This window comes from Rhinatrema bivittatum, chromosome 4 (genome assembly GCF_901001135.1).
Source record: "Rhinatrema bivittatum chromosome 4, aRhiBiv1.1, whole genome shotgun sequence".
Classification (NCBI taxonomy): domain Eukaryota; kingdom Metazoa; phylum Chordata; class Amphibia; order Gymnophiona; family Rhinatrematidae; genus Rhinatrema; species Rhinatrema bivittatum.
In genome coordinates, this window is record NC_042618.1 from 211846451 (window position 1) to 211866017 (window position 19567).

Consider the following 19567-nt stretch of genomic DNA (forward strand, 5'->3'; position numbering starts at 1 on the left):
TTTTTGCTGACACTTATTAGTGAAAAGGACCAATCGGCAATAAGTGAAGCAGTGAATAAATTAATATTAAGTGCCCTGTGTGTGCAGGTTGCCAAAACGGAATCTCAGTTTATGAGCGTCCGTTATATCCTGCAGCAGCTAATTTACTGGCACAATATGCATGCACAATATGCATGGCCCTGAGCATGTATATTGTGGGTGTATATTGTGCGCCCCCAAAATTTTGTGTTTGTCAAGACTGTTTTTTGCATGGTGCTGCTTTCTGTGGTTCTTCCTACTTAGTATCGCAACAATACCAATTAGGAGGAACTACAGAAAAACAGTTCTTTTGTTTTTAAGTTGAGCCCTTGATGCACTGGAAGATTTTATGCCTGATCCAGGCAGGCATAAAATTTGATGGATTAAAAAGTGTGCCTTGGGTGCACAGGGATTTTTTGCAGTGCAGGGTAATAGCTAATAGCCTCATCTACATGGAATTTACGTGTGATGAGCACTATTAGCTAAGTGCGAGTTTGGCCGCCCGTTTTGGATGCACTGATCCCCTTATGGACACACGTCCAGAACATGCGTCTAAGCACTTATTAACCTGTGTGCTAGGATCCGCATCGGCCTAAGAACATAAGAACATAAGAAATTGCCATGCTGGGTCAGACCAAGGGTCCATCAAGCCCAGCATCCTGTTTCCAACAGAGGCCAAAACCAGGCCACAAGAACAGGAAAATTAGTTTCTTACCTGATAATTTTCGTTCCTGTAGTACCAAGGATCAGTCCAGGACACCTGGGTTGTGACTCCGCACCAGTAGATGGAGACAGACTAAAACTTGTGGGCGGAGCCATATATAAGCCCCTGTGCCAGTCACAGCCCCTCAGTCATACGTAATGTCAAAGTAGAACACAACCAGAGAAGTAAACAAAACTAGCTATAAACCGCTACTAAAAACGGGGAAAGAAAACACCCCTCCTGGAACCGGACTCTCCAACCGAGAGAGCTAACAAGCGGAACAGAGCAATTCAGAACACAGAGCGGACTCTCCATTACTTCAGCGCAGCACTGCGGGCGGGATCCTGGACTGATCCTTGGTACTACAGGAACGAAAATTATCAGGTAAGAAACTAATTTTCCTTTCCCTGTACGTACCAGGATCAGTCCAGGACACCTGGGATGTACCAGAGCAACCTACTGAGGGTGGGAAGCAGAGAGTCCCGCTCGGAGTACCCTCTCTCCAAATCCCCCGGAATCGGTAGCCCGGACATCCAACCGGTAATGCCGGATAAAGGTATGCCACGACTTCCAGGTGGCCGCCCTACAAATCTCTTGAGGCGACACCTGCGAAGCTTCCGCCCAAGACGCTGCATGAGATCGAGTCGAGTGAGCCCGCAGCCCCACGGGAAGAGGTTTACCTCGCACCAAGTACGCCGAACCAATGGCCTCCTTGAGCCAACGGGCGATCGTTGTGCGTGACGCTGCGGCTCCTTTCTTTGGCCCAGAGAACAGGACAAACAGATGATCTGTGACCCGAAACGGATTAGTGACCTCCAGATATCGGAGAAGGGATCTACGCACGTCAAGCCTCCGTAACTCCCTCGCTTCTGGAGCAGAGGACTCTCCGCACGCAAACGCGGGCAACTCCACCGATTGATTCACGTGAAAAGACGAGACCACTTTCGGTAGAAAGGAAGGAACCGTCCGCAAGGAAACCCCAGATTCAGAAATACGCAAGAAAGGTTCCCTACAGGACAGGGCCTGTAACTCGGAAACATGCCTTGCCGAGGCAATCGCCACCAAAAATGCCGTTTTTAAAGTGAGATCCTTAAGAGTTGCGCGTTTCAAGGGCTCAAACGGCGCCGCGCATAGAGCGGAGAGAACCCAATTGAGGTTCCAAGCCGGACAAGGAAGACATAACGGGGGGCGAAGGTGCTTAGCACCCCGAAGGAAACGAGAAATATCCGGGTGAAGCGCCAGGGACGTACCACGGACCTTACCTCGCAAACACCCAAGCGCCGCCACTTGGACCCGTAGGGAACTGCACGCCAGACCTTTGGCCAGACCTGCCTGGAGGAATGCCAGAATGTCGGAGACGGAAGCCGAAGTGGGGTCCACCCCACACTGCACGCACCAGTCCTCAAAGACCACCCAGACACGGACATAAGCCAGAGATGTCGACTGCTTCCTGGAACGCAGTAGCGCGGCCACCACCGCATCTGAATAACCTTTTCTCTTCAGCCGATTCCTCTCAAAAGCCATGCCGCGAGACAGAAGTGATCCGCATCCTCCAAACAGACGGGGCCCTGATGGAGCAGGGCCGCCATTCCCTGGAGCCGAAGGGGTGCCGCTACTGCCAGCTGTACGAGGTCTGCGAACCACGGCCGGCGCGGCCACTCCGGTGCCACCAAGATCACATTGGCCGGGTGCAACTCTATGCGCCGTAGAATCTTGCCGATCATCGGCCACGGGGGAAACACGTAGAGCAGCACATCCGTCGGCCAGGGAAGCACCAACGCATCGACGCCTTCTGCCCCCCGCTCTCAACGTCGACTGTAAAATCGCGGGGCCTTCGCGTTGTGCCACGTGGCCATCAGATCCATGTGGGGCACACCCCACGTTTCGCAAATGAGAAGAAACGCTTCGTCCCCCAGCTCCCACTCTCCGGGATCCAGGCGATGACGGCTGAGATAGTCCGCCTGCACGTTGTCGACTCCCGCAATGTGAGACGCTGCGAGGTTGCTGAGATGTAGCTCCGACCAGGCCATCAAGCGCTGAGCTTCCTCCGCCACCTGGGGGCTCCGTGTCCCGCCCTGACGGTTGATGTCTGCCACGGTGGTCGCATTGTCCGACAACACTCGGACTGCCTGTCCCCGCAGCAACGGTAGGAAGGCCTGCAGGGCCAGACGGACCGCTCTGGTCTCTAGGCGATTGATAGACCACTGGGCTTGCGACACTGACCATAGGCCTTGAACCGAGCTCCCTAGGCAGACCGCTCCCCAACCGGAGAGGCTGGCATCCGTGGTCACCACTGTCCAATTGGGCACCAGGAGAGAGATTCCGGCGGACAGATGATTGGGGTCCAGCCACCAGAGCAGGCTGGACCTCGCGTGTCCCGCTAGGGGAAGCGGTAGATGGAAGTCCTCCGAGACCGGCTTCCAGCGGGAAAGCAAGGATGACTGTAATGGTCGCAGATGAGCGAACGCCCAGGGAACCAGCGCCAGCGTGGAAGCCATAGACCCTAGGACCGTAAGGTAGTCGCAGACCCGTGGTTGGCGGAGAGACAACAAGCGCCGTACCTGAGTTTGCAGTTTGCACATCCGTTCGTGCGACAGGAACACCTTGCCCTGCTTCGTGTCGAAAACAGCACCCAGATATTCCAAAGTCTGCGTGGGTGTCAGATGACTCTTGCTGAAGTTGACCACCCATCCTAGGGACTGCAACAGATGGAGGACCCTGGCCACCGCCATCCGACACTGATCCTCGGACTTCGCCCGAATCAACCAATCGTCCAGGTAAGGATGGACCAGGAGACCTTCTCGGCGCAGCTGCGCCGCCACCACGACCATCACCTTCGTGAAAGTACGGGGGGCCGTCGCGAGCCCAAACGGGAGCGCCCGAAACTGGTAATGCCGTCCCAGAATGCAGAACCTGAGGAAGCGTTGGAACGACGGCTGAATGCCTATGTGAAGATACGCCTCCGTGAGGTCCAGGGAGGCCAGGAACTCGCCGGGCCGGACCGCGGCGATGACTGACCGGATCGTCTCCATTTTGAAGCGAGGTATGCGAAGGCATCGGTTCACCCCTTTGAGATCCAGAATTGGTCGGGACGTGCCGTCCTTCTTTGGGACGATGAAGTAAATGGAGTAACGGCCTTTGCCGTGTTGGCTGACCGGAACGGGGGAGATAGCTCCCAAGCCCTCTAAGCGGCGGATGGTGTCTAGCACCGCCGCCTTCTTCTCGGGGGCCTTGCAGGGTGACACAAGGAACTTGTCCACTGGAATGCGAGCAAAATCTAACGCGTAGCCGTGTCTTATCATGGTGAGGACCCACTGGTCCGACGTTATCCCGGCCCATCTCTCGTAAAACGACAGCAACCGCGCCCCGACGTTGGGAACGGCGTGCTGAGGCTGCGGCGGGAGATGGGCCGACCGCCTTTCATTGTGAAGACTTGGGCGCCGTGATTGCCAGGGCACCCCCTGGTCTACCAAAGCGCCTCCCACGAAAGGATTGCTGCTGCTGCCACTGTGGGGTACGGGAGGAGGAAGACCTGTACGATTGCCCAGACGACCTTTGAGGACGCGACTTCCTGGGCCCACGAAAGTGGGACCTGGCTGAAAACGAAGACCGCGACCTGGATCTATCCTCGGGCAACCTGAAAGCCCTATTTTCCCCAGGGAAGCCATTAAATCATCTAATTCCTTGCCAAACAGTAACTTACCTTTGAATGGCAGCGCCCCGAGGTGAGCCTTGGAAGAGCCATCCGCCGCCCAGTTGCGTAGCCACAGGAGGCGGCGCGCCGAGACAGCCGCCACCATGGATCTAGACGACGTGCGCAGCAGATCGTGGAGCGCATCTGCGCCATATGCTATTGCCGCTTCCAACTTATCCGCTTGCGCTGCCTCGTCTGCAGAAAGATCCGCATTGGCTTGGAGGACCTGAGCCCAGCGTAAGCTAGCTCTCAGAGCGAAATTCGTACACATGGCGGCCCGAACTCCTAGCGCTGAAACCTCAAAAATCTTCTTGAGCTGTACTTCCAGCTTCCTGTCCTGAAGGTCCCGAAGGGCTGTCGCTCCCGTAACTGGAATAGTAGATCTCTTCGTTACCGCTGAGACCGCTGCATCCACCTTGGAAAACTTGAGAAGGTCCAGCGCATCCTCCGGGAGCGGGTAAAGCTTGTCCATGGCCTTGCTGACCTTCAAACCCAACTCCGGAGTATCCCATTCTCGGAACATGATGTCCGTTGAAGAAAAATGGAACGGAAAAGCAACTGCCGGACCCGTGAGGCCTAACAGGACCGGATCCATGTTAGCTTCCTGACGAACCACCGCCGGAGGGGCGTCTATTCCCAGTTCCTGGAGAATGGCCGTGGCAGTTCCTCCCTACGGAATAGCCGGACCACCTTGGGATCGTCTCCCTCCACCGCCTGTGATCCTTTTCCTACGCCGGACGTAGCGGAGCCGTCCGCTCCCACTTCGTCGGCTCCCTTCTGGGTCTCCTCAGGGGAATCAGTGTCCGCCCCAGGGGAGGAATCGGAGTCCGCCTCCTGTGGGACGCCACGTGGAGGCCGCTTCCCCCGCACGGCGCCCTGGGGCCCCTCCGCGACCCCCGAAGGCTTCTTGGACTTCTTCTGTGGTGGAGCCTTGCGAGTTTCACTCCGGCCGCGCTTACTTTTTTTATATTTCAGGACTTTGCGCAACAAAAGCGCAAAGTCCTCCGAAAATGAGCCCGAATCCGAAGAATCGTCAGCGGGACTCCCCGGGGACCCCGGGTCCCCCGAGGGGCCCCCTCCGACCGCGATCCGCTGCGGAGAAAGCGCGGGAGGCAAGGCCGAAGGCCCTGCCGTTTCCCGCGCCATTTCGCGGCCCGTGGCCAAAATGGCCGCCGCTCCCGCGCTGAGCGGGAAGAGCTCTGGGGGCCTCTCTACGGCGCCCCCCCCCGCGCGGAGGCGATCGCGCGGGTCGCGAACGAGCCCCCCGAGGCGCCCCGGACGACCCCTCTCCGCCCGGAAGACAAGCAACGCACAGGCCCTCGCGCGCCGAGCCACAGGCCCGGCAGACCGAGCCGCGAGGCATGCCGGCGAAGAGGCGCGCAAACGGGGCAACAGGAGCGACGAAAAAATTTAAAAATCGAGCAAACGGCCTCCCCCCGTCAGCGGCGCCCCCCCCCCCCCACGAGCGGCGACGCGAAGCAAGAGAGAGCCGGCACAGAAATAAAAAACAAACCTTTTTTTTTTTTTTTTTTTTTTAACAAAAACGCCTGTCGCTGTCCACGGTCCTGGAGCCCTAATCCAGCAGGGGTGAGTGAACCGGGCTCCCCGGTGTCACCCCTGACGCTGCTACTAGGCCAGCTGGGTCCTCGACCCTAGCAGCGGCCTCAACCAGGGGGGGGTGGTCCCCTCAGAACCTCACAACCCCCCTGGGAGGCAGGGCGAAAGGGACCTAAGTGACAATTTAGAAAAAATTTCCCAAACAGAAAACACACCGTAGCCTAAACTGGCCTAAAGAAATCAAAAAGAACCAACCCTGACGGAGTACCAGAACCAGGGCAGGCAGGGCTGTGACCGGACCTGCACCATCTACTGGAGACAGAGTAAGACTGAGGGGCTGTGACTGGCACAGGGGCATATATGGCTCCGCCCACAAGTTTTAGTCTGTCTCCATCTACTGGTGCGGAGTCACAACCCAGGTGTCCTGGACTGATCCTGGTACGTACAGGGAACTGGCAATTACCCAAACACTAAGAAGAACCCATGCTACTGATGCAATTAATAGCAGTGGCTATTCCCTAAGTAAACTTGATTAATAGCAGTTAATGGACTTAAGAACATAAGAAAATGCCATACTGGGTCAGACCAAGGGTCCATCAAGCCCAGCATCCTGTTTCCAACAGTGGCCAATCCAGGCCATAAGAACCTGGCAAGTACCCAAAAACTAAGTCTATTCCATGTAACCATTGCTAATGGCAGTGGCTATTCTCTAAGTGAACTTAATAGCAGGTAATGGACTTCTCCAAGAACTTATCCAATCCTTTTTTAAACACAGCTATATTAACTGCACCAACCACATCCTCTGGCAACAAATTCCAGAGTTTAATTGTGCATTGAGTAAAAAAGAACTTTCTCCGATTAGTTTTAAATGTGCCCCATGCTAACTTCATGGAGTGAAACTGTTTTACATGGAGTGAAACTGTTTTACATGCAGTGTACTCTATTCCCTCCTGCCTGTTACATACTTGCACTGGTACTTGTCAGGCAGGAAGTGGTGGCGGTGCGGAGTCTGTGCATTCCAGTGCTGGCAGGGGATCCCCGAGGTGGTGACATTCACCTTCCCCCGATAACCTTCTCCTTTCTCTTTAAAGCAGTTGCTGGTGATTTCCACATGACGGAGACGCTGTTTATCTGCTTCAAGAGAAGGGGAATAAACAGACTCAGGGTGAGAGCTGCACTTTCTTGCAAGTCACTTGGGACACACACACCCCCCATTCCCCTGCTGACACCGGCGCTTTAAACAGAAACTCCATCAGACGGCAAATCCCCATTCATCATCAGAGACAAACCTACACTAGCAGTAATTCTCTTCGACTCCCTTGGGAGACACAACACAACTCACCATAGCTAGCCCTAATGCACGTCACTTCTTAGACTATCATTCTTAGTCACTTCAAAGACCCAGAGCAGTCCCATAGCCTGATCCAACCAGATAGTTCAAACTCGTCTTCACCAGTGGGAGTGGGGGCTTTCCCCGAGAAAACCCAAATCTTATGATAGCCAAACCCATTTTCTATGTGGAAAGATTGGATACACTTCTTTCCTAGGGCTCCCAAAGCATTTGTTAAGTCTGCTCCTGTACCTGTAGTCGGGAATAGCTTCAGTAGAGACAGATGCTTTTTCTTTTTTTTTTTCTATGATCCATTCTATATGGGTTGATTTATTGTCTAATGCATTTGTTGCTGTTCTTTTTATAGGTTTTGTAAAACACATTTACATTTTTTTTTATTTTCTTTGTTTTTTATTTGGATTTGCAGGTAGTCAAGGATCTATTGTTTTTCCCTTTTTCTTATCCCACTCCTTGAATTGAACCCTTAATTCCAGGTTTCTGTTTGCCAGAGGTTGGGCTGCGGTAAGAGTTGGTTGGTCCGCATTTAGTAGCTTCACCTTCCTAAGCTACTTTCAAGGTGATTGGAACCAGTTGTGGGTTTAAGGTTGCCTCTATTTCCGTTAGTAAGAAAAGTCATGGCATTTGAAGATTAGTTTCTTTTGCCCATCGTATTAATCTTCCGATCCTTTCAGTACAATCTGTAACTTGTTATACTAGGACTTCATCTGTATCTTCACCCTCATAAATAATTACAAAACATTTTATACTAGGGGAAAGCTAGGGTTCATGGTTTGGGAGTTAGCTATTACTAAGAACTGATATGATAGACAGTCAAGCTCACTGAAACACTTGAGTTCACTTACAAATAACTCCCTGCAACCTTGTCCCACTCCAGATACCCCATTCCCATGCTGTACCCTCAGCCTCCACGATCCCACCCAACTCTCCGATCACCCTGCCCTTCACTAGCACAATGGTGCTTGGAACCACAGGCCCAGGCTACACAGCCCATCTGCTGGACTCTGCCAACTGCCTGAGCTGTAAATCCCCACTTCACACCTGCCCTGCCCTGAACCCTGCCTGACCCCATTCTGATCCTGCCCAGGACCCCTTCTTCCTGACTCTTGACTACCACTAGGGTTTCAGGAGAATTGCAGAGAAGCAGTTTAAAATGTTCACAAAATATCAAGTTATCACATTTTACTGCAACTTCTTAAATACTGAACAATACACAAAGAGGCTGATATTCAAACGATGTACCCGGCTGAAACTGTGATTTTGCCAGTTAAATCTCAGCTGATCAAAAGTCTCCCCACCCTTTAATGCACACATTTGGCCAGGTGAAAAAAGGAGCTGGGTTGGATTGATTATAGGATGGGCTTTTAATATTTAGCCAAGTACCATGATATTGGATTTGGATGTTAGATTTAATTGCTCACCTTTTCCCAAATCTGAGCTCAAGGCATGTTACAATTCTGTACTGTAGTCATTTCCCTGCCCAAGATATTCAGTGCTATCCGGCTAAATTTGTGCAGACGACTTCATTCACACAAATACCTGCCCTAAACCTATTTGCACAAAATTTGTGTGGATAGATTGATTTAGCAGGATATTCAGTCACACTTTTAGACAAGTGCCACTGAACATCGAACTGGGTAAATTGAGCGCTTATTTGAATATCAGCCCCGGAGATTACAGCATCCTATAGAGGTTTCCCAATAATCTTGGAGATGACCTGGCCATCCCACAGTCTGCATTCATCCCATTTCATCTCTTAAAACTTAGGACTAAGACATCCCACCAATATCTTCCACAGATATGTCTGCTGTGCCCCAGTAAGCCTGTGATTAATATAAAGAAGCAGAGGCTGTGTGCTGGGACTGCTTCATGATTCAACATGGCAGTCCTACCCATGTGGTAGCCCAACCTCCAAAGGTCCCATAGGACATCTAGTGAAAACCCTCAGGCCTTACTGCATTTTTTGATGTGGCAGTATTCCCGCTCAACATTGGGCTCTGTCGTATAACACCAGGGCCTTTCCGAGCCGTCTGGATTCCGGCAGTAATTATCGTCCAGACTTTTATCAGAATATCTGGAGAGGAGCAGAGGGAAGCAGCAGCATCAGAACAGCAAAGGTACCATTGAAACTGGTGCAGAACCTAAAAGGGATGAATCATTTTTGCTCTGTTGGGAAGAAAGGATTCAATCAAAATGTTTTAGTTCCATTTTACATACTTCAGGTAGCATAAAAATGGACCTCACTTTTATCTGCTCATCACATAAATCATACTTTTAAGGAGCGCTTATTGTCTCCCAGAGCATTGACGGAAAATAGATGAGGTCTGAGCACTCCCAATCAAAGTCTAGGTCCTCATTAGCTTAGCATGACCACGTCCTGGTTTTCCATTACCTAATGCATTCTGCAGGACAAATACCAAGAGATTTCATTTGGATAACTGAATGCATTTCTTCACCACCTTATGAACACTGCCTGGCTGATACTGTGCCCCCTCCAAGTCCACATACACTGCCAGGCTGGTTTTATGCATGGGACAAACACAGAGGATTCCTAGTGGCTAGAGAATAGAAATGAAGAAATGGGGTAACTTCTGTTGCACCTAAAGTTAACACTATTGCATGGGAGTATCTGCAAGGAGTGGCAGTTACTACCCTAAGCAACTTATTGGGCGGACTGGATGGACCATTTTGGTCTTTATCTGCCGTCATTAACTATGTTACTATGACTGGCATGCCCCTCGCCCCCACACCCCCAGCCTGTGTACACACTCTGGCTAGTATTATGCCCCCAGTCCACATATACTATCTGGCTGGTTTTTTTTCCCCTCCCTATCCACCACAGCTCAATATACTGCATGACTGATATTGTGCCTGCCTGGTTGGCACAGTGCATACTTCTCTGGCCTGAACGGATGCTTATGTGGAGTCTGCAGATCCCAGCGTTGGCACTCTCTCCCAGATTCTGTATGATCCACCAGCCCCTGATAATCTTCTCCATTACAGGATAAACACACCGCTGCAAGAGAAGAGACTAGAACTCAGTACCATCTCTCCAGTGCTGTCTCCAGCAAGGAGTCATAGTTCAGCATGAGGGAATGCCACGCAGGGAAAATACCAGGGAGATGTCAGTTCTTCACAAAATATTAGAGATGTGAATCGGAACTGAAATCGGATCCGATTCTGGTTCCGATTCACATCTCTACAAAATATATGTTGGTTCTCTATCTGCTGCTTGGTAATTCCACCAGAAAGACACCACAGCTCACTATGATATTAATATATTAGGGAGGTGCCACAGCTCAGCCCAACACAACGTCATTGTGGTATTCATATCAAGGAGGTGTGCAGCCCAGCAAGAGATAACATCGCCTTTTACTCATTGTCCCACAGAGGTTTACCCTCTGGAGCCCTGTATGTTGCAGTGTACACTCTCTCAGTGTGTGGAAAGAGAAAGCTTGATGATGCACCTGCTTCACACTTCTTGATCCCACAGACCTCATACCGCACACTCGGATCAGTGGTGTAACACCAGGGTCCTGGTATGTCTGCGTCAGGATTTCGGCAGTAATTCTCCTCCAATCCATTCCAGGGAGTGGCAGTAAATCTGGTGTGAAAAAGGCAGTTACCATTAAAGACAGAAGAGATGCCTGCAACGTGCCCGAGGCAAGGGAGGCAGACATCTTGCCCCCATCAATTCACCTTCACCTCTCTACCCCTTAGGAGACAGAGGAAGAGAGTCTCCCTCTATCTATCCATCCTCCCTCATTATCCCAAGGGAGGGGGGCGTTCTTCTCACCACCTTTGTCTTTTTGACTCAACCCTATTCTTGCCTTCTCATTCCATCACCGAGAAATGACCACATGTGGCTCCCTCAGTACCTGTGCTCATGAGGGGACTGCAGCCTCCAGTGCTGGCAGGTTTTTCCCATCTCAGTTTTGGCTACAGTCCCTCTGTAGCTGACTCCAGCTCCTGTGATACAGTCTCGCACATAATCTATGGGAAGAGACAGGCAACACTGGCAATGAAACTTAGACCCAGAAACTGCAACTTCCCCTGGAGAACGCAATCCACACCTACACCAACATGCTAACACCTTTCTTTTATCAGGAATTCAGTGTCGATGAGCAGCATCAGGCTGACAATGCATAAAATAAGCACACTAACAGGCCGATGCAATGCCATGTGCTGGCCGCAGCACACAGCTCAACACGTGATTGGACGCGTTTTGGATGTGCGTCCATAACCCGCAATGCAAAACGGGGGTTAGCACATCCAAAACGTGCATCCAATAGAGCGTGTAGCTAATAGCGCTCATCACGTGTAAATTCATGTTGATGAGGGTATTAGCTATTTCCCCCGATGCAAAAAAAAATGCACCCAACACGTACATTTTTACTCTCAAAAATTGTACAGAAAAGCAGGAATTACTGCTCTTCTGTACTTCCTCCAACTTAATATCATGGCAACATAAAGTCGGAGGAACTGAAAAAGTAGAACTATTTAAAAAAAAAAAAAAAAAAAAAAAAAAGTGTGCTGGCGATCATGTTAGGAAAGGGACGCTCAATTAACGAGCGCCAATTTTCCTAACCGGTGGCTGTGCACAGGTTAGGAAAAGGGATGCTTGTAAAATTGAACATCCGTTTTTCCTAACCCACTGACAGACACTTCTCCTGGGCGCCCACTGCTAAAGAGGCGCTGGGGCACAGAATTTCCCCTGGCGCCTCCTTTTTACCGTGGCAGCCCATTTGCATATTACATCGGGTGCCCCGGAGAGGGCTATTGGCGTGTGTTAGGAGAGCGACGCCCATTCTCCATGCACAGATATTGCATCGGCCTGAAAGACTCTGGGCTGACAAAGCCCCAACAGGAAAGGTTCTTGGCAGGTTATAATGCAGGTCATAGCTTAAGGGGGCAATTTTCACTAGCCATTTACCCAGGAAAGCATTGAAAATTACCTCCCTTAACCTGGCTGACAGTGTGCCTTCCTATAGGAGGAGACATTTCCAGGGATGTGTTTAGGCCAGAGAGATGAAATAATACATGCACATCACATTGTCAAATATTTGCATGTTATTTTTTGTATGGAAAAAGTACTGTCAGAAAAAGTAGAATCAAATGTCTGCAGATACTTTTTATGCACAGCAATTTTCAAAGTAAAAAATGGCACTTGGAAAGTTGGGACAAAGACCCCAGGTAAAAAGTACCCAAGGACTTGACAGCAATGCAGGCCCCAAAAGCATACTGACAGAGCTGTGAGGCAGGAGGACAGTCAATATTAGAATAGCAAGGGGTGCTCTACTGCAAGACTGAGGTGCAGTAGTAGAGCTGTGTGTGTGTGGAGTTCGGGTACTGTTATAGCAGGTGGTGCTGCAGGTCAGAAACAAGGTACTTTAAGTGTTCTGGATAGAGACTGCACAGCTCCTGAGCACTCTATGCCACTCAGTCCAGGCAGTGCTCCTCGAGAGGAAACGCATGTGAATTTGGCCAGTGAAAAGCTTAAAAAATGCAGGCTTCGAAGTAGATTGTAAGGGGCACCGGTAGCCAAACTCTGTCTCCTGGGTGGCTGCCTTCCTACCTTTCTTCTGGTAAAGGTCCAAGTGAACATTTCTCTGGATGTGCGTATGAGCTGAGTGTTGGGTCCAGGGCAGCAGCTGGCAGCCTTGAGTCTTCCAGTTATAGTCAAAAGCTCTGAAAAGCCAAGGTTATCTTGAATGAGTCTTACACATAGAGTTATAAGAGGAAAATAATTAGGTGAGTCTTAAAAACTGAGTGGGACATATTTGAGGGCAATAGAAAGTATCCTATGCTTTTGCTTAATAAACACAAGTAGGGCTGCCAAACAGGCAGGATTTAACCAACCTGGCCAGTTTCCACCAGGGGAGTTTGACTGACCTATAAATTGAAGTTTGCTGGCACAGCTAGAAATTCTCTGCATTGGACCCAGAGCCTGCAGGTTCCCAGTTTTGAGTTGGTACAGAGTGCCTGTTGGTCGTTTCCCATACTGTACAAATCCCCAGAGGGCTGTCACTCCTGTGCCTGCGGACAAGCTGCACATACAGTGAGGGTCTCTTCAGTACAGAGGGTCTGGGTGATGTGACCATATGCTAGGAAAATGCTAGTAACCATTAGAGTAAGCTGTGTATATCTCCCTGCAGGATCCTGCTAATTGCCCTGCACTGAAAAAGTTGAGGTAAAGCTACTACCAGTGATTGACAGGGAGAAAACTTTGTAATTTTACAGAGCTAGAACAGCCAATACTAAAGCTTTTCTGTCTGACTAGCCCCAGTCAAAGAGGGCACAGAGAATGAGAAAAAAAAATTAATTTTGAGCTTTTGTTTGGGGATAGGGAACTAATCAAACCACAGAAAAGTGTGCCTGGTGCCTTGAACTACTTATTTTAATTCACATTTTAAAGATTGTAGATCAGTTTCATATAATTGTGAGCTTCTGTGAGTCTGGGACTTCCACCTACAGGATCCAGAACCAGCAAAAATGGAGAGAAGACCAAAGACTGAAATGGGATGAGGAACAACTGCAGCATGAGTTTAACTTCTGTACCTTATTGTAAACCGATGTGATATCTCTTATTGAACGTCAGTATATAAAAATCATAAATAAATAAATAAATAAACTTCTCTGTTTAGCTAGTTTATCAGTGTAGATAGGGTGATTCTCATCTGACTCCTTGGATTCAGGGGGATTCTCTGACCCTTTGGGTCTGTCCTTAAAAATCCATGTGATCATCAGATGGTATGGTTTGATATTGCAAATAAGAATGTCCCGAGTTTTGAATTTCAAATATACGGACTTTGACAGAATGGGGATGTACCTAAAGGAAGAACTAGAAGACTGGGAGAAAATGGGCGAGGTGGAACAACAGTGGGCACATTTAAAAGGAGCAATTATAAAGGCAACAAATCTGTTAGAAAAGTAAGCAAAAGTTCAAAGAAAAAGAAACCAATTTGATTCTCAAACGAGATGGCTGCAAAAATAAAGGCAAAAAGATCAGCGTTCAGGAAGCATAAAGGATCCCAAAAAGAGGAACACAGGGAACAATACCTGATGAAAATGAGGGAGATGAAGAAAGAAATCAGAAAAGCAAAAGGTCAAGCGGAAGAAAGGATTGCCCAAGAGATAAAAAGGTAACAAAACATTTTTCAGCTATATAAGAGAAAGAAGGAAAGCCTGAAGTGGTATAGTGAAATTGAAAGGTGATGAGGAGCAATGTGCCAAGACAAACAAGGAAATGGCGGAAATATTAAACAAATTCTTCATTTCTGACTTTACTAAAGAAGACCCTGGAGAAGGACTGTTGCTGGTTGACCAGACCATAGAAGGGAATAGGCTAGACTCAACTCCTTTTACAGAAGAGTGTGTATGGGAAGAGCTAGGAAATCTGAATGTGGACAAGTCCATGGGGCCAGATGAGGTACATCCCAGGATACTGTGAGAACTCAGATATATCCTGGTGGGTCTGTTAAATGACCTGTTCAATTGATCCCTAGAAATGGGAGTGGTGTCTCACAAGATTGGAGAAGAGTGGTTTTGGTCCCGCTTCATAAGAGTGGTAGCAGAGAGGAGGCTGGAACTACAGGCCAGTTAGCCTCACTTCGATGGTGGGAAAATTAATGGAGATGCTGCTGAAAGAAAGGATACTGAACTATCTACAATCTGGTAAGTTGTTGGACCCGAGGCAACATGGATTCACCAGTGGAAGGGCCTGTCAGACAAATCAGATTTTTTTGATTAGGTGACTAGAGAATTGGATCGAAGAAGAGCACTCAATGTCATCTATTTGGATTTCAGCAAAGCTTTTGATACAATTCCACATAGGAGGCTTGTGAACAAAATGAGAAGCTTTGGAGTGGGCGCCAAAGTGGTGGTGGATTACAATTTAGTTCACTGATAGGAGACAGCGTGTAATGGTAAATGGAACCTACTCTGAAGAGAGAGCCATGTTAAGTGGAATGCCAAAGGGATCGGTATTGGGACCGGTTCTGTTCAATATCTTTGTGAGTGACATTGCAGAAGGGATAGAAGATGAAGTTTGTCTATTTGTGGATGATACCAAGATCTGCAACAGAGTGGATATGCCTGAAGGAGTAGAGAGAATGAAAAGTGATTTACAAAGGTTTGAAGAGTGGTCAAAGATTTAGCAGCTGGGATTCAATGCCAAGAAGTGCAAAGTCATGCATCTGGGATGTGGTAATCCAAAAGAGCGGTATGAGATTGGGGGGAGGGGGGGGGGATATGACTGGCTGATGTACACATACCAAGAACAGCGATCTTGGGGTGATAGTTTCTGGCGCTCTGAAGATGGCGATGCAATGTGACAAGGCAATAGCTAAAGCCAGAAGAATGCTGGGCTGCATAGAGAGAGGAATAACCAGTAAGAAAATGGAGATGGTGATGCCCTTGTACAGGTCCTTGGTGAAGCCTCATCTGGAGCATTGTGTTCAGTTGTGGAGCCCTTATCTCAAAAGGGATAGAGACAGGATGGAGGTAGTCCAGAGAAGGGCTACCAAAATGGTGTGGGGTCAGTATCAGAAAGCCTATGGGGAGAGACTGAAGAATATGAATATGTATACCCTGGAAGAGAGGAGGAGCAAGGCTGATATGATACAGACCTTAAGATACCTAAAAGGTTTTAATGATGTGCAAACATCAAACCTCTTCCGTTGGAAAGAAATCAATAGAACTAGGGGTCACAAAATGAAACTCCAAGGAGGATGCCTCAGAACCAACATCAGAAAATATTTCTTCACGGAGAGGGTAGTGGATGCTTGGAATGCCTTTCTGGAGGAGGTGGTGAAAACCAAAACAGTGAAATAATTCAAAAGGGCATGGGATAAATACTGTGGATCCCTAAAGGCTAGAGGATGGAAATGAAGAAAAGAGTGCGTGGGGGTAACTTGCTGGTGCAGCGGTTACTACCCTTAAACCAATAAGCCTTAATACTGCTGATGCAATTCCATCATTGCTCTCTGCTTCAACAGATGGAGGAAAAAGGGGAATTGGATTATTTAGCAACTGAGGGCCCCAACTTTTATGATCTGGGGAAACAAGTATGGGGGTAACTTGCTGATGCGGGGGTTACTACCCTAAACCAATAAGAATGGATACTTTGATGCAACTCAAACATTGCTCTCTGCTTCAACAGCAAGGCATAACAGGAAATTGGTTTTAACTGCAATCAACGAGGGCTATTGTGGGAAACTGATAAGCACAGAGGTAATAGGGAATTGGATTCAAACTGCAACCAACGAGGGCCTTGACTTTTATGGTCTGGGAAACAGATAAGCATGGGTCAACCTACACGGCACAGCAGATATTACCATAAGCTTACTGGGCAGACTGGATGGACCATTTGGTCCTTTTCTGCCATCATTTCTATGTTTCTATGAGAACTGCAGTCCTAAACTCCCAGTCCTAAGTACCAGAGGAATCATGCACAGCAGGGGAGGGCCAGGATTTCATCTCTACTGGACAGTGTCCTTTTTTTCTGTTTCACTGAGGCTTGAGAATCAGTGTTCTTCATTGTAAGCTGTGGGAGCCAGTGGTGGCTTCCATTGACCCTAAATTCAGTTCTCTGATTCTTCCCCTTACCTTCTCCGGAGACTTGCTGATGGCAACAGCTGTTTTGTTTTCTCTCTGCACTATGCGACTCTCAATAAGCAGGTGGCGGGTGTGGGTTGAGACTGGGGTTTGGGATAAAGTTGGGGGAGAATGTGTGGTATGTGGGGGGGGGGGGGGGGGATGGTGAAATAAAATATTGTGGAGGAGGTAGACACTCTGAGTGTGCCTGAGTGGCAGAGCCAATCACATCATCAGAAAAGGTACCGCCTAGGTCCAGTGCATAATTGGGGAGGAATTCCTCTTGCCCAAGGTGCTGGTCAGTTGGTAGGGGGAAAAGTGTATTCCTGGGTATTGAGCTGGGGTTTTGCTCACAGAGCCACAGAATGGCTCAGAAAAAGCCAACTTTGGCACAAAACATAGCTTTCTTTATGTCCCCATCCCTGAGGATCCAGATTGGTTCTCAGAGGACTCAAAAGGGCTGCTGGGATACCTCACAGGTGTGCCCAGCATTTAGACGGCACGGTGGCAGACCACAGTGTGGAATCCTGGAGGAGCCCCATGAATTCTTGCTTATGTGTGAAGTATTAGATTCTATGGATCAATATTGTGAAGTCTCAAACTGTGTTTGTGTCGCCTTCTGGAAGGCATCACTGAGTAAAGACCTGGACTGTGGCTTTGGATTAGATACAAGCGTTTTCCCTTTGTTGTGAAGTATACCTTTATAGTACCTTCAGTGCTGTAAGACAAGGAATCATTTCTGTCTGTACCTCTTGCAACCTTATCCTGCGTCTGTGTGCTGCAAGTGGCACTGGGGCCTGCCACCAATAAGTGCAGTGAAGATCTCGGCTCTGTCACTAAAGTTTATTTTTTGACAAAATGGCCCCTGCTTGAAAAATAATGAGGATCGCTGCCTAGAGCAATTTTTCCTTTGTCTTTCTGTGAGCTCTAGTAGTCAGAAGGTATAATGTTGCTTGCTTTTACTTAGTGCTGTGTCTGCTAGTGATCATATAGAATATTGCATTCTACTTTTCTTGTAATACAGTGAAAGTAAAACTGTTTTATTTAGCTATTTCAGAATTGTTTTATGCTTTATATCCTGTAAATAAATATTCTGGTTTACTTTTACATTGCAAAATACATTTTATGTACTTTTGTGGTCTGTGGGAGCCATATCTAACTAACCTGTGTTCAGGGTTCTGTATATTTTAGATATTTTTCTAGTCAAACAACATCTGCAATACTCTTGCTGAGAGGTAGTGAGGGGGTGGAGGCATCGTTAATGCTAACTGTGAAGAACAGCAAAAGGGGGGGGGGGAAGCATATGTCATCATCCTAGTGTTGCAGTTAGTTTGGTTCTGTTGAAATAATGTAATGCATATGATACAAGGGACAAGGTTTCAGACAAATCTATAGGCTAAAAAAAAAGCTACTCTTGCTAACTTCTCTGACAACTCATACTAACAATGATGGAATACTACAGCATGCTGTTGCTAGTGAAAAAGACAAGATCGACATATTTGCTGAAACTCTATAGCTCCTGTGTTCATGCAGACATTGCAAGGCCATTCATCTCTTTTTCTCCTGTTTTACCAAAACATGGGGAGAATCTTTTCATGAAGCCAAAGCAGATCCTGGGTGGAAAGTTACAGTGACTGTCCAGAGTGTACACAATGTGACCCATGTTTGACCAGAATGACATCACCTGTGATTGTCGGAGGGACACTGCCAAAAAGGCTTTAAAACATGAACTGTGGAGTTGTCATCACCATCATGAAGCAAGTCTTTGGCGCAGACTTACTATCTGTCCATCTGATCTACAAGAAACAGTTTTCATCTAACTGCCAGAGTAAGCTCTGTTGTATTTGCTTGCAAAGATAATCTAGCAGAGCCTTACTTTCTGTTTATAAATTTTCTCTGAGATCCCAAATACAAGCAAATATCTACATTTCTATTATTGTAATTATAGTAATTAAAATAGTCTATCCAGGTAACTTTCAGGTCTACAAGAATTATTTAATTTTGTGAGTCTTATTATTTTGGCATTGTTATCACGGTTATTGCTAATTCCCCCTCACAAACTGGTAACACCAGCAGTGCTTCCACTTTTATGTAACCCCGTTGCACTCCTGCTTTCTATTACCACACTCCTTTCTGGTTCTCTCAGCAGCACCACAGGTCCTGGATTCTGATCTGCAGCTGAAGACATCTGGTTGTGCTTGTATTAACAGCACTGATGATAAAGTAGAAATGCTCACAGGGCAGAATGGACAGCAAAGAATTCACTCACTTGTACTTTACCCTCATCCTGCAACCTATTGGTTATCAACGTTAGTACGCATAGACGATGATGCTGATGATTCTATAATCTGCAACAGGATAGATAGCCAGGGAGGAAAACATGATATAGGATCTAGAAAAGCTTGGGGAATGGCCTAGGGTCTGAAAGCTAAGATTTAATGCTAAAAAATGCAAAAACCCAAGGAAAGAAGTACAGTATAGGGGGGTGAAATTCTTCTAAGCACAAGAGAAGAATGGGATCTGGGACTGATCATCTTTGATGATGTTAAGGTGGCCAAACAAGTGAATAAGGTGACAACAAAAGCCATAAAGATGCTTGGCTGCATAGGGAGAGGAATGGTCAGCAGAAAAAAAAAAGGTGATATTGCTTCTA

The 19567-nt window shown here is 48.1% G+C and overlaps 1 protein-coding gene across 1 annotated transcript in view; it reads right to left on the bottom strand.

The window, feature by feature from the left end:
* The window catches only part of MST1 (macrophage stimulating 1), a 165501-nt gene that overhangs the window by 127914 nt on the left and 18020 nt on the right, over positions 1–19567 (bottom strand). The window contains exons 3-8 of the mRNA XM_029599661.1: positions 12896–13008; positions 11199–11313; positions 10788–10924; positions 10216–10336; positions 9276–9394; positions 6938–7106 (exon numbers count right to left, since the gene is read on the bottom strand). Of these exons, the coding sequence (XP_029455521.1) occupies positions 6938–7106; positions 9276–9394; positions 10216–10336; positions 10788–10924; positions 11199–11313; positions 12896–13008 (774 nt within the window). The remainder of the gene's footprint in view (positions 1–6937; positions 7107–9275; positions 9395–10215; positions 10337–10787; positions 10925–11198; positions 11314–12895; positions 13009–19567) is intronic.